A 15351-nucleotide genomic window follows, 5' to 3' on the forward strand; every position below is an offset into this window, starting at 1 on the left:
GAGCACGAGTACTGTCATATAGAGGTGTGTGGTGATTGGTAACTTACCCTGCTTCTCAGCCATTCAGCCAGCGCTGAGTGGTGGGCCTCCCCTGCTTATATGTTAATAAAAGAGTATTCGTTCGAAGAGCTATGTTTCCTGCGTCTTCTTCTACGCCGATGCCACAATATATATTTTATATTTGTACATATTCTCAGTCCAGCAGTAACACTGAGGTGTTTAAAAACTTCAGCAACACTGTTGAGTCTGTGTTTGTAAGTTACATAAAACAGAAAATATACTTACCATTGTATTTGTAAAATTCCTGGCAGGGTAAGGAAGAAACTTGATGGAAAAATGCCACCCCTTTACACGATAAAAGCATCACGGAAGCATGCGAAAAGTCTACCAGATTAAGCCTCAAAAAGAGTACAATATATACCACTAAAAGTAATAGTTTCCCTCAAATAAGACTATGCGGCTAATATAAATTCAGTTTTGGTCTCCCGAAGTTACTTGATCGCCCACTCCATTTGTATGGTAGTTAAAACTACTTAGTGTTGTGATTAATTGAGTCAGGTTTACTTAGAACATTTGTGGATGAAAAAATACTGTAACTTTTTGCCGAAAGAACCCATTGAAAACATATAGAGGCATATCTAGGGTTTGCCATGATCCAGGTAATGTGTAGGAAATCTATGTTTTGTGGTCAGATGAGACCAAGACAGCGACCAAGAAAGTGTTATGGGTGGCACAGTTTTAACATGACCCATGTCTCAAAAAATACCCTCCCCTCACTAAAGTTATGGTGCTGTTGCATCAAGGACAAGGTTTTTGTTCAAATTAAAGGAAGAAACAAAACACAGAAAATTACTGCAAGAGAAACTGCTTAAGTGTGCCAAGAAACTGAAGCTTGGAAGAAAACTCACCTTTCTGCAGGGCAGTGATCCCAAGCACTGGACCAAAGCAACAGGAAGTTGGTTAAAAAGCAAAAATTTGAATGTTAAAGTGACCTAATCAAATCCTGACATCAATCCCAGTAAGAATCTGTATCACTATTTGCAAACTGCAGGTCACAAGCATTAATCAACCAGTGGTCCTTATTAAGAGTTTTCTATTTAAAATCTGCCTCATTTTTTTTTCTTTTTGAAATATGGTTTTAATTTTTGTCTATTTTACTTTTTTTAGACTCCTGTAATTTCCACTCTTTGTCTTTTGTTTGGATTTTTCTTAGTTTTCTCATGGTAAAACATACGATAAAATGATTTCATTATGCATTTGGCAGACATAGCACCAGTCAATCACAACTCAATTGTCTACTTTCAAATGAAATTTCATTTGAAATTGTGACTCTGCCACATAAATAATTCATTGTCTGAGGCATATTTTACCTATTTCCCCAATGTGAAATTTCATTTCATTTAATGAATGAAGTACTAAATTATCTTGCTGTATGTCCTATGACTACTGAACTGAGTTTGTGCCTGTTTGATATTTCTCCTCAGGCTCAGCTCCGAGCTTTCATTCCTGAGATGCTGAAGTACTCTACAGGCCGGGGGAAGCCTGGCTGGGGTAAGGAGAGTTGCAAGCCTGTCTGGTGGCCAGAGGACATTCCCTGGGCCAATGTACGAAGTGATGTACGCACAGAGGACCAGAAACAGCGGGTATGGCCAGTAAAGCACTCATTCATAGTGTGCTTACGCCAATATTTATGGCTTCTGGAAAACATTTATTTATTTATTTATTTTTTAGATTGTTTATTATTTTTCTGTGCTTCAAAGGCTTTCTCTTCCCCTTACTCTCTTCCCCCAACTTAGTGTACACGTGTCTTACCTTACTCACTACTCTGTAAAGTAAAAGCATCACACTTTTTTTGTCCATAGCTCCTAAAATGTGTGATGTGTCATTTTCTTAATTCAGATTCCTTGCATCAAAACAAACCAACTTGCCATTGGAACCACTTTGCTCCACCCACTTAGATTTTGAGCTATTCTAACAAAAGAATCTCCAAACCTGATATTCATGTGTTCTACACATGAGCAAGTTTAAACATACACACTTTTTATTTGTTCATTGCAGATGAAACTGCAATCCAATCTATTGTTCCTTAAACTTGACATACATGTGCCTCAAACATGCTAGGGGCTTTGTCCCCCTTTTGTTCGATTCTGTTGTGTTTTTTGGCTGAAATCCTGTGGTTTATGAGCCACCGCTGAAGAACCAAATAGTTATAATAACCAAATTTTCATAAACTTTGCACAAACCAGACATATCTTGAGTTATAGTCTAATTTCTGAATATATGCCTTCGGAAACAGGTGTCATGGACACAAGCCCTGAGGACGATTGTTAAGAACTGCTACAAGCAGCATGGGAGGGAGGACCTACTTTATGCCTTTGAAGATCAGCAGGTCACCCCACAACAGGTTGCTGCAGCAGCCACCCATAACATTACACACCTGGTGCCCTCACAAACAGTGGTGCAGACAATCAGTAATCCTGATGGAACAGTCTCACTTATACAGGTGAGCTTGGCTTTCAGCCCAACAACAGCGTTGTGCTATATTAAATATTAAGAAAACAGATTCTGATTCTTATTTAAGTGGTATTGATTTTGGTAGCAATAATTTAACAAATAACGATGGGGATGGTGAGAATCCCCTTAATGTTAAACATTAGTGAAAACTGACACACTTGACTTACTAAATGAAAAATGCAATAAAATACCAGTTCGTTAGATACACCTATCTTAATACACTCACCGATCTATGTTTTGGACATTATTTAGAGTACGTATGCCATAGGCATACTTCATAGATATGCAGTTACATACAATAGCCTGTCTTTGGTCAGCAACCCTCTGCCCCATCCATCAATGGAAAGGGACCACTATAGGACCACTACTGACCAGATACTATTGTGGTGGACAGTTCTCAACACAGCAGTAATAGTGACATGGTACTGGCACATTTGTGGCACATCTTTAGTATTAAATGCAATATACAAACAATGTACAAATAATTGACAGACAAAACATAATATACTCAGTATAAGCAGAATACAAGCAACATGCAGACCACATATGGAGAAGTAATATACAGACAATGTATATATTATTTCCAGAAAATGCACATTATACAAGCAACAGATTATGTATGAACAAGCAATTGCATTCTGTATTCAATAGTATTTAATAGTAATCTGGTTTAAAGTGATATGGTCCAAGGTAGCTGTACGTAATGAAGTGGCAAGTTGGTGTATGTGTGTGTGTGTGTGTGTGTGTGTGTGTGTGTGTGTGTGTGTGTGTGTGTGTGTGTACACGTATATACACACATAGGTAAATAAGTATTTGGACAGTGGCACAGTGTCGTTCTGCTTCTGTACAACACCACAGTGGATTTGAAATGAAGCAGTCAACATATGATTGAAGCGTAGACTTTCAGCTTTAATTTAAGCATTTATGAATTAATGCCATTTATTACATAGCCCCTCCATTTTGACAGGCTCGAAAGTAATTGGACATTTAACAACAATTAACAAATAATTATAAATGCGAGGGTCATTTTTAATATTTGGATGCAAATTCTATGCAGTCAGTGACTGCCTGAAGTCAAGTTTCCTCCCTTGAGATGCTTTGCCAGGTCATTACTGCAGCCACTTTTAGTTGCTGCTTGTTTGTGTGTCTTTCTGCCTTCAGTTTTTGTCTTCAGTAAGTGAAAGCGTGCTCAATTGGGTTGAGCTCAGGTGACTGATTCAACCATTTAAGAACATGCCATTTCTTTGCCTAAAGGAGCTTTCATGGTATGTTTTGGGTCATTATCCATCTGTACTGTGAAGTACCATGCTATCAGTTTTTGCAGTATATGACTGAATCTGAGCAGATAGTACAGCTCTATACATTTCAGAATTCATCTTGCTACTTTTATCAGCAGTCACATCATCAATAAACACCAGTGACCCAGTTCCATCGGCAGCCATACACGCCCATGCCATAACACTGCCTCCACCATGTTTAGAGATGATGTAGTATGCTTCATATCATGAGCCCTTCTTTTCCAACTTCTTACTCATCTGTCCAAAGATCTCTTGATTGTAGACTTTGACAAATGATACGCCAGCCTCCTCTAGAATGTCTTTGACTTGACTAGATATTGTGAAGGGGTTTTTCTTCACCACGGAAGGAATTGTGATCATTTCAGTTGTCTTCCATGGTTTTTCAGGCCTTTTGGTGTTGCTGAGCTCGCCTGTGTATTCTTTCTTTTTAAAAATGTACCAAATTTTTCGATTTGGCCACTCCTAAAGTTTCTGCTGTCTCTGCAAGTTTGTTTTGTTTTTTCAGTCTAATGATGCCCCCTTCACTTGCATTAACACCTCTTTGGGCCATATTGACAGTTTCCATGAACGGCTACCAAATTGCATATTCAACACTTGAAATCAACTCCAGACCTGTCATGTCCTTAATTTGTCATGACATAACAAGGGAGCAGGCCACAGCTGGCCATTAAACTGCTCATTAGCCAACTGTCCAATTACTGTTGAGCCTCTGTATGTAAAAAAAATTGACTGCATTTCCTGAACGATTAATGCAGTACTTTTTGTTAATCACCTTGACTTAAAGCTGAAGGCTACACTTCAATCACATCTTGACTATATACATGTACACGTGTACATGTTCTGTGGGGATTACACAAGCTATATCTACAATTTAACGCTTGTGTGAGCAGCGGGTGCATCTTTAAGTAGCTGAATTCACTAATTAGAATTAGGTTAGAGGTCTAGGTTAGAGTCTTGATATATTTGGACATTATATTTAACACTGGGGTAAAGACAATTGAAATCTGTAAATAACGAAGTAAAGTGCTTATACCCTGCAGGTCTGCAGGTCAGTGTCTACATTGCACAAATATTTAGTAAAATACTTGTCCCCTTCACATTTTGATGACAGGTGGGAACTGGAGCAACTGTAGCCACACTTACTGATGCGTCAGAACTACCAGGCACTGTTACAGTTGCCCAGGTCAATTACTCTACAGTGACAGATGGGGAGGTAAGGGGGGACAACAGCAACAAGCACATACAAAATGATATACACTCTTGCTCATAATAAACACAAGAACCTCAATTAATTGTTAAATTACAGATATGTATATTATCTCTAAATATCCATATTTTTTTTTCATTGCTTTCTTTTAATTTCAGGTTGAGCAGAACTGGGCAGCACTACAGGGAGGTGAGATGACCATCCAAACCACACAGGCATCTGAGGCCACGCAGGCAGTGGCTTCCTTAGCAGAGGCTGCTGTTGCTGCGTCTCAAGAGATGCAGCCAGGGGCAACAGTTACTATGGCGCTGAACAGGTACACGGGATGGTTTGAAAGAAAGAAGGAAAGAGTGAGTAAAGGGGATAAAGGGGGTGTGGAGTGCTGTGTAAAATATAAGCAGAATTAGTCTCTAGCTCAGTTCTGTTCTCAGGTGTATTTCTTTAGAGACCTGTTACCTAGGCTCACCTGAGCTCATCTGCAGCTTGTTTATCACAGTAAGCAATGATAGGTGCAGCAGATAGCAGCACCACTACTGGAACATTATGTTCCTATTCCCCCACCCCAACCCAATTAGGCTGAGGATGCATTATCCTCTATCCTCTGGGCAGACAGGTATTGTAGTGAAGACAGTATTAGTCAGTGGGGATGATTAAAGCCTCTGACTGTAAATGTTCTTACACCAGGGGGCAGTATGCACTGGTTTGTATCTGTTGATTGCTGTTTCATCCTGCTGTTCAGAAGGAGCCATGAGCAAAACCATCTTTATGCTTCACAATTTCTGAAGCTTGAAGATAATAAAAATATGTATGAGCAAAACAAAGAACGAATGTTTATATCAGCATACCATGTGTGTCTATGTTATAGTGAAGCAGCTGCCCATGCAGTGGCAACGTTGGCAGAGGCTACTCTTCAAGGAGGTGGGCAAATTGTGTTGGCGGGAGAGACAGCAGCTGCAGTAGGAGCTCTTACTGGAGTGCAAGATGCCAATGGTATAACTCTGTCAAAAACACTCATCTTGATATGCATTGCCAGCCACAATTCTGGGGGAGGTGGGACAGTCCACATTTTTGGTCTTAAACATTAGTTTAATTACAAAACTGTCACTTCTGCTTTCATGAGTATTTTTGGGCATATGTTTGTTATTGTTTTGAGATTATAAAGCTTTGTATGCAGGACGGGCATTTTGATATTTGAAAGTAACTCTAAAAGCTAAGCTGCTTCAGTGTAGAAAATATAAATTTCAGTATGTCACAGAATGATTAAAAACACATTACAAATGCCAAGTTTAGGATAGGATATAAACGTTCTTGTAGCATAGATTAAGCGTCTTTATGTGTACTTCTTAGTGAATGGATATAAGAATAGAGAACAGAATAAATGTTGCAGTACACAATGCATAATAATAATAATCTTTTCTATGTCATGTACCACAGTACTCAGTGGTCAAGAGTTGCAACGTGAGAAACATGCACTGGTTTTGCATCAGGCAACTCACCTTGTTACAGTGTTTATTCAGAAGCAGTTTAGAAAACTATTGACCTCATAAGGCATTTATACAGATACTGTATCATAGTAAGCGATGTAGTCGATTACCAGTGGACTACATCCAGTGTACCCTGCCTTTTTATCTTTTCAGTACTAAGTGTAGTGGTTATATGTGCAATACGGTGACACAGGAGTAGGGGGGAAGAGATCTGCAGACCAGACCAGGCAAGCTGGTTTGTAATAATCCTTTGGGTGTTCTTAGGACAGATGGTGTGCGTGTGTGACCTGTGTTACCCGCTCCAGCCTCCACACTTCTCACTAATCCATGCTTTGCCTAAGTGCTCTATATATGTGCTGCTGCACCCTTTTTCAATAAATGTAGCTTGTACATGTATGTTTGAGAGAAGGCCTATACATATTACAGTGTATCCAGGCATTTAAAAAATGTCAGGAATGGCAACTTTCCTCTGGCAGTACTGCCCACCCATCAACTTCTGTACCTTCAAGCCCTACCACGCCTGGTCACCATTACCAAGTCTCCTAATAATAGATGTCCTAACGGGTAGCCTGGTGTTCCCTCCACTCCATTGTGGCCACTGGAGGCTGGCAGGTCCCTGCAGGGGCCTCTTAGAGGGCTTTGATCCTTTCCATTATCAGTGCGTAATCACCAAAGGCCAGCTGTCAGCTAGCTTGGACAAGGCAGCAACCAGAGAGGCAAGACTCTAATACAAAACTTTACAAGAATAACAACCTTTTTTAAAACATACAGTCTAGCAGTATCTAAAAGTGATGCTTGATATTTTGGCAATATTTTCATATGCTGTGTATTCCTTGTATTTGCCACAATGACAAAGGAGAAACATGCTAAAGTGACATGAGGAAGCCTTAAGAAGACAACCAAAACAGGAACCCAGTGCCCTCTGGGTGGTCATAAATGAAATTTACAAGAGCAGGATTACAACAGAAGCACTCAGTTCATACAGAGAAGAGATTTGTGAGATAAGGCAGTAAGATAAGTCAAAGATCTGCAGGGACTACTGATTGATTTGGACATCTACAAGATTTTAGAGGTATGAGAACATGGCAGGTAGGATATTCAATATGAACACATGGCAGGAATAGAAGAATAAGAAACATGTTAGTAGTTCTTGTAGTGGTTAGTAATTAATGAGACCAGAGATCAGTAGTAGAGGATTGTAGTAGAGGATTGTATTTGCCTTTTTATAAGTTGTTTATTTTTTGTAACTGCTGGTCTTGGAGATCCTCGCTAAATAAAGCCTTCTCAGCTGAGCCTTCATGCTAAAATAATAAGCTACTAGTTCTGTTTCAGTATATCACAATGCATTTGGTATTTAAATTAGTTCTCCACATATCCTAAGCATATAGGACCTAATCCTAATCTGGTTGGCTGTGGACACACACACACACACACACACACACACACACACACACACACACACACACATATTTATGCTGTACCAAAAGATTGTGTCTTTAGCTGAGAGGGCATGATCATTTTGCATCAAAAATACAGGGCTCATAGCTTTAAAGCAATAGTTTGACCAAACATTGTAATGTGGCTAAATCTGGAAGCTAGTAAGTTGTACCCAACTTGTGTACCTTAGTTGAAATCAGAATTTAAGCAATAAAGATATTTAAGATGGAGTGCAAGAAATCCTATACTATTCATCTAATCATGAGTAGACCATTTCACTTACAGCTGCCCAAAGCAGAATGTAAATTGTCGCTAATGTCTCTTGCCTCTCATTGTTTTTGTAGAAGAATGGAAAGATGTTGATTTTGTGATTTCATGTAACAATGACTTCCACATACTGAAGGGCAGTGAGTAGCTATTTGACTAAGCAAACAGTAATGACTCAGGAGTTGCACCATGGTTGCGCTATGAATTGCTCTGTATAATTTTTGATCCAGTTGCACTGGAGGAGTGAGAGTGCAGTCAACAGCAGACACTTCACAGACAGTCAGAATTTATTGACCTCGTGCACCCAATCAGTAAAATGGACATAGAGGATAGGCTTTGAAGTGGGCTGTCTGAGGTGGCTGGGACTGATTTACTTCACTTAGTGCCTCTCTGTCTGCCTCTCAGCAGCCCTCCATGTCCTGGTGATTAAGGGAAAAACTAGAGGTACTTCACCCCATAACAATGCTTCACATATGCTGCTGCAATCATACAGACACACTGTAATTAAAGAATCAGAATCAGCCTAGCTAACAAGACACACTCTGATTGGTACATTATTTGTGAAAATGTAAGATCAGATTCCCTCGTTCTTGCTGATCTTTCTCCAATGAAAAACACAGACGCACTTGTTAGTACTGTTATTGTTGTAATGACAATAAAGGTCAGACCAAATTATGCATTTTGATGAGCAGAGTTTAAACAAAACTAATTTTACTGAAACAGGACGTTGCATATCAGTCAGAACATGTAGAGATTTGTGCCAAAGGATGAAGGGAGGTTAAAGGCTTTTTTAATCATCGTATCATGAAATAAGTGTACACCGTACAGAGATAAGAAGAGAAAGAAAAAGTTAGGGGAGCAGAGGTAGAGAGAGAAAGAAGAATCACGTTTGCAGGGCGTGGATGGCTCAATTGCTCCATTGTTTGGGACTGCACTGCAGCACAGTAGCCCTGCCCACTGCCCACAATTGCATCATCCTGCTCCTCTCACAGTGCAGGCTCACAGCACGAAGTGCAACATGACTACTGGCTTATACTCCCTTCCCTCTAAGGGTCTCAGATGACTGGCTTACTGAATGCCATTTGTGTGATTACTTAACCTGCTGTTCAGTAATCAGTAATTGAAGTTACTGCTACTGTTCATGATATTGCTAACATAAAGGTAGTACTTTGAGGTTGAAAGAAAAAAAACTGAAATTGGTAAAGACAAACTTTTAAGAGTTTCTAAAAAGATATTTTTGTCTATTGTGGTGAGACACCACCCTTTAGTTTATTTAATTTCCAGTCAAAATGACAATTAAGAACAAATGACTCTTTTCCTCAGCATCAGGAAAAAGCAGAAAACATATATTTAATTGAGAATTACACAGAAGCCTCAACAACTAAACAACTAAATAATATCACTTGTTAGTATTTAGTGTCCACCCTTTTTTTGTTACAATTTCCATTCATTTCAGGAGACTTGCTTTCAGTTTTTAAAAGAAATCTGCCAAGAAATTTTTCCACATCCCAAAAGTTTAGTCTCAGAAGTTGGTTGCGTTTTCTGCTTCTCACAATCCAAGGAATCCCATTCTGTGATGTTAAGGTCTGGGAACAGGAGCATATTTTGATTTGTAAACTTGAAAACTTCGTATGAATTCGGTATTCATAATGCAGTATAAATGCATTTATAAGGTGTTATATAGCATACACAACACCTTATAATTCCTGGCTTGTGTGCTGTCTTCTTAGTAGTTATAATTACATGCATAACACTTTATAAAGCAAGAGTATGTGACTTCATAAAGTCAGTTTAATATCTGTTCATAAGAAGATTGTACAGACTAGTGTTGTAATGCATTGTAAGAATTTCTACAATACCATGTATGCGTTTTAAATGTTAAATACATTTCAGTAACACTAATTCTTTAAATACCATGTCTATAAGAACCTATGAACACATTCATAACGCATTGTAATGCATTCATAAGGCATCACATGGTTATTATGCATTATGAATTGCTAATAACGTGTTCATAACATGTTATATGTGCTTCAAGATGAAGTATTTACTGAAGAATGTGCTGAAACACTACAACATACAAAACAAAGCACGTTACAAGCTTCATATGTAAGAGTTTAAATTAGTGGTGCCATCAATGACATGGGAAAGTCAGTGTACACCACTATTAGCTTGATGCTAACTTTACACTGCATATCCAATAGAATGTTAGCAGAAATTGCAACAGTGAGGAACAAATTACAGTGATAACACTCTACTTGCCTCCCACTCTCCATACCTTCGCTCCATAGTAACTTCAAGCTCAGTGTGAAGTCAGAGGGGGTTTCAGGGGAGGGGCCTGATGGGTACTTGGTTTGCACTGTTATGTAATGTAATTTTTTAAAGTGAGGGCGGTGGTTAAGGAAAGCTCAGTGTAGTAATAACTTTGGGCTGAGCAACTTGTTTGGGGTTGGCATCTGAATATTCAGGACTTAAGCCCCAAAGGTGCAGCCCTAACAAAACCCGTTGTGAGAAATAATATATTGAAAATGCCATGGCATAAATAAAGTTGTCTCACTTTACACTCTGCAAGCTGAGACTGACTTCTTTGATACTGACATTATAACGTTAACACAATTTATTATGCATTATGTTAACAGTTCATAATGCATAGTAAACATGGCTATAAAGCAATTTATATAATTTTATAGTAATTTTATAAACATTTATAGCTATGTTTATAATGCCTCATGAATGCATTATAACGTTATGAATGTGTTTATAGATGCTTGTAGACATAGAGAAAATTCATAGAAAGTGTTACCGAAATTTTATTTCAATACAGTACTTTTATAGGGCATTGTAGGTGCTCATTATAGGCTTTAAGTGAAATGACATTGTCACATCTAACTGGTTATACAGGACATTCAAGGAATTGTTTAAGGCTTGAATTAGCAAAGCTAGTTTAGAGCCATAGCTAAAAATAACTATTTTCTTAAACAAGTCATTTACTTGTACATATGTACTGGCTAACATAAAGGAGCTCTTTGTGCTAACAATTTAGTTACCTGCTACAGTTTAAAACCTGTACCCAGCTTGCCTAGCACCACAGCTTCCAGTTAGTATAACAAAGTATTAAATTAACACTACATATAAAAACACATTTGAATCAGTACCAGATTCACAAAAAAATCAGCCCTCGTTGTCTCATTTCATACTTTATTTTCTCCTTCTGTATCCCATAGATTTTGGGGGCGGAGGTGATTACACCCAACAAACGTTTACCTGGATGTATACCTGGTAACATACCAGAACCTTGTTATAGTGCATTACAACATTTAAACTTAAGGTATTCTTATGTACAGATATTATAAATGTTATAAAACCTGACATTATAAAGTTATATACTTTTTGTTTTCATAAAGTGTTATGCATGTAACTATAACTACTCATAAGCAGTTATGCAAGCTTACACCTGGCATTTTATGGAGTTATGTACGTCATATAATGCCTTATAAAGCAATAATGAATACAGGATTTATAGAAAGTTTTACTGCATTGTTTTTCTTTTAGTTTGATTTGCAAATTTCCTTTTCGTGGTAACAGCTTCTTGACAGGTACACATACTTTCAGATTCATGGAGTTCATGTCTTACAGTGAAAGAATGGACAGAAACAGCTGTGATTTTTTTCTGATCTAGAGCAAGAGTGGAGCTTGATTCTTTTGTTCCTCAAACACAAAAGCTTTAAGTGCTGTTTATCTGATCAAGTTTTGAAACATAAAATTACTGAAACATACAGAACTGAATGTACTAAAACATAAAATGTAAAAGCTTTGACTTTATGATTATGAAAGTTAGACATCAGGACAACGACAAAAAATACAAGGCATCTCACAAAAGAACAAAAGAACTTGGGCAATATTTTGACAGTATTTAGTGTCCAACAAGTTACTCACTTCTATGAACTGCACATACTCTGTTCACATTCATGATACACACAAGGTCTGCATAACATGTGACAAGCTGATCTAAAGTGTGACCATTCATCGCAAAGGAAAAAGTACTTGAAGGGTATTTACATACTGATATCATAATGTATGACTAACAAAGTGGCCTATAATATAATTTTGTCCTCAGATAAATAAAAGCTCTAGAAATAGGACTTTTTCAATGCCTACTGCACTAGCCCCCTAACAAAATAAACCTGGGTGCATGCATAGCCCTTTCCATTTGTGTTCTTTTTTCCCAGTTTTTGCAATACTGCATAGAAATTGTTTCACCCTATTTAAGTAGTATTTAGTAGCATTCCATTACAAAGTGACTTGCCAGATGAACTGTGTGGTGTCTGATGAATGTACACTTATTTTCAACTCATTCTTTTGCTCTGTCCCTTTTTTTTAGGTTTAGTCCAGATTCCAGTGAGTATGTATCAAACTGTAGTTACTAGTTTGGCACAAGGAAGTCGGCCTGTTCAAGTTGCTATGGCCCCTGTTGCGACGCGCATTGACAACACTGTAACGCTGGATGGACAAGCCGTGGAAGTTGTGACCTTAGAGCAGTGATACATCTGCAAATACATGGAATAGGAAGTTCTGCCTTTCCATATAAGAAAGCACCACTAAAACTGAACAATATTCACATGAAATAGTATGTATAGTGCAAAAATTATATTTTTAACACCTGCAGGGGATTAAAACTTATAACATTATCAAGTTGTTGTTAACTTTGGGAAGATGTTTTTTGTTTTCTTTTTAGTATGTTGATGAATGTGTTGCAAAGTATGCCTTTTGTCTGCATCTCTTTAAATAGGAAATATATGGACCAAATAGAGTGTGACAGCAGCAGTAACTGAATAATGGCATGTTTTTATTCTTCATTAGCCCCAAGTAGAGCTTTAAGGGGTTTTGTTGTTTGTCATTAGCTGTTTGAATTTCTTTCATGTACATATTCTTATTTCTGAACATTGTGTTTCTCCCAGTTCCACTTTTGTAAGTCATTAATTTTGTGTGCAGTCAGTTTTCTACCAATGAAAGCTTATCAACTTGAGCTACCAGTCGGTGTATTACAAACTAAACTTTAAAATATAGTATGTCTCTGAATTTGCCAACTCAGTAGACAGTTGAGTGTATAACAGTAACTTATAGTTGTAAGTGTCACAAAGTTATTTAAAAACATAAGTGAACCAATATTATTTGTTCAGTTTGGTGTTAAATCATACTCACAGTGTACTGTGAAATTTTTAGTTAGGTAAAATTTGACATTGTGGGTGTTTTCATTTCATATTTATGTCTTGTTCATCATGTCAGCAGCTGTTATGGTTTAAAGTGATTGAAAGTTTAATGTTGGCCCTGTTTGTAGTACACTCTGTCATACAGTCCTTAACTCATGCACAGCACAAGTTTTAATTAACTCATAACTCAGAAATACTCATTGTAGTTCAAGTAAATTCAATTTTGCGCTACATTGCTATTTTAAAATATACTTTTCAAATTTTGTGGGTATTCAGTCAAATCCATATTTGCAGAAAACAAAAAATACCCTGTTTTTACAAAATCAGAGTGTGAAGTTCTTGGTATTCTTGGTATAATCGGAGGGACTGACATGCAGGCCACATTATTTGGTGGTCTATGATGTTTCCTTGGAATTAAAATGACTTCTGTCCACAAAATGTAATGTAGTTAAAATTATTTTTGTTCTTTCCTCTTTAAGGCACTTGTTTTTTCTGACTGTTAACCAAAGCTAAAACCTAAAAATGTAACAAGCGTATCCCACCACCATTACAGAAATATTTTGTATATTCCTCTACCCTCAATCCAGAATTAATTTTGACCTGTATTCAGTTTGGACAGGAATCTATCAAATGATGACAGCCTCTGTTGCATCATAAGCTGAGAGCTTTTGTTACATCCCCCCTTTGTGAAAGCCTGGATTTAAGGTTCTTGCCCTTCTGTAGCACATGCATACAGGCCTAATCCATGAGGCGTCACAGCACAGCCAAACATCGCAGGTAGATTTTAACTGCAGGAGAGCTGCACAACCAAAAAAAATATTTATCATCCCTCTGCCACATTCTGGCTGTCCAGGCATATACTGAGATCAGAGTAATAGAGATGGAAAGGATGTGTTCACATAGGTGGATTTATGTGCATGTGGTTTCTGGATGGCAGCTGGCAGGGGATACTCAGTGCACGCATGCGTCACTCTAGCTCCAGATTAGTTGGGCATGCTTTCTGAGGATCTGTCTGAGCTTTTGGCTGTGTTAGGTTAGATTCAGAGAACTCCAGTATTACATAAATAAGGCTAGAACTGTAATATGTGAGTGAGTTTCAAATCACTGTTACTAGCTGATGTTTTTTCTCTCAATCCTCTATTAACACATGATAACAGGACCTAATAAACAGCAACTGAATCATTGCCCATTAGTTTGTTAGTGATTGTTAGAAGTGATGTATTGGTTACATATTTATTAACAATTGTTGCTATTTTATTTATAAAAACATTGACAAGCAAGGAATAATATTTTGAATACAGAAAACTTTTATATAGAATCATTAATAATAGTTAAGAATTATTTAGTTATATAATAACTCATAGAAAAGAACAATACAATTTGAAATATTAAGCATTTACTAAGTTGCCTAAAATATCTTGCTTTTGTGTTGCTGCTGTGTGATATGTGAACTTCTATAAACCTTAATACTTAGTTAATAATTATTAAATGGTTTGTATGCAGTTTTTAAGTATTAAAACCATTCATTGGACCCCTATTATAAAGTTGTGATTAAAACACGAGGGCACAAATCTTGCTTGGTTCACGGAAGGTGGTTTTTAAGTGGTGGGTGCTAAGATTTTAAGCAATGTATGTGAACGGTGACATCATGCAAAATGCCAATTCTCTGTCCACTCAAAAGAAAAGCGGGACAGAAAGGACGTACTCGCAATGAGATTGTGCCAGTGAGGTGGGGGTAGGTGAGGGAGAGCTGTCCTGCCAATAGCAAAACAACTCTCTTAAAGACACAAACACCCGCCCCACAAGGTGGCAGCCAATGACATCATAAAACTTTTGGGGTGATTTCATGGAGGAAACAAAAGGTGTGGAGTCGAGTCATATGACTTAGACTCCAGTCCAACTCCAGTATAAATTCAATGACTTGAGACTTGACA

General features: G+C 37.7%; 1 protein-coding gene across 1 annotated transcript in view; it reads left to right on the forward strand.

Moving 5' to 3' along the window:
• The window catches only part of nrf1 (nuclear respiratory factor 1), a 32803-nt gene extending 18568 nt beyond the window's left edge, over positions 1–14235 (forward strand). Inside the window, exons 6-11 of the mRNA XM_036577077.1 lie at positions 1485–1643; positions 2297–2503; positions 4924–5025; positions 5178–5335; positions 5885–6009; positions 12589–14235. Of these exons, the coding sequence (XP_036432970.1) occupies positions 1485–1643; positions 2297–2503; positions 4924–5025; positions 5178–5335; positions 5885–6009; positions 12589–12749 (912 nt within the window). The 3' untranslated portion in view covers positions 12750–14235. The remainder of the gene's footprint in view (positions 1–1484; positions 1644–2296; positions 2504–4923; positions 5026–5177; positions 5336–5884; positions 6010–12588) is intronic.
• Positions 14236–15351: the final 1116 nt, after the last annotated feature.

Source organism: Colossoma macropomum, unplaced genomic scaffold, assembly GCF_904425465.1.
Source record: "Colossoma macropomum unplaced genomic scaffold, Colossoma_macropomum, whole genome shotgun sequence".
Lineage (NCBI taxonomy): Eukaryota > Metazoa > Chordata > Actinopteri > Characiformes > Serrasalmidae > Colossoma > Colossoma macropomum.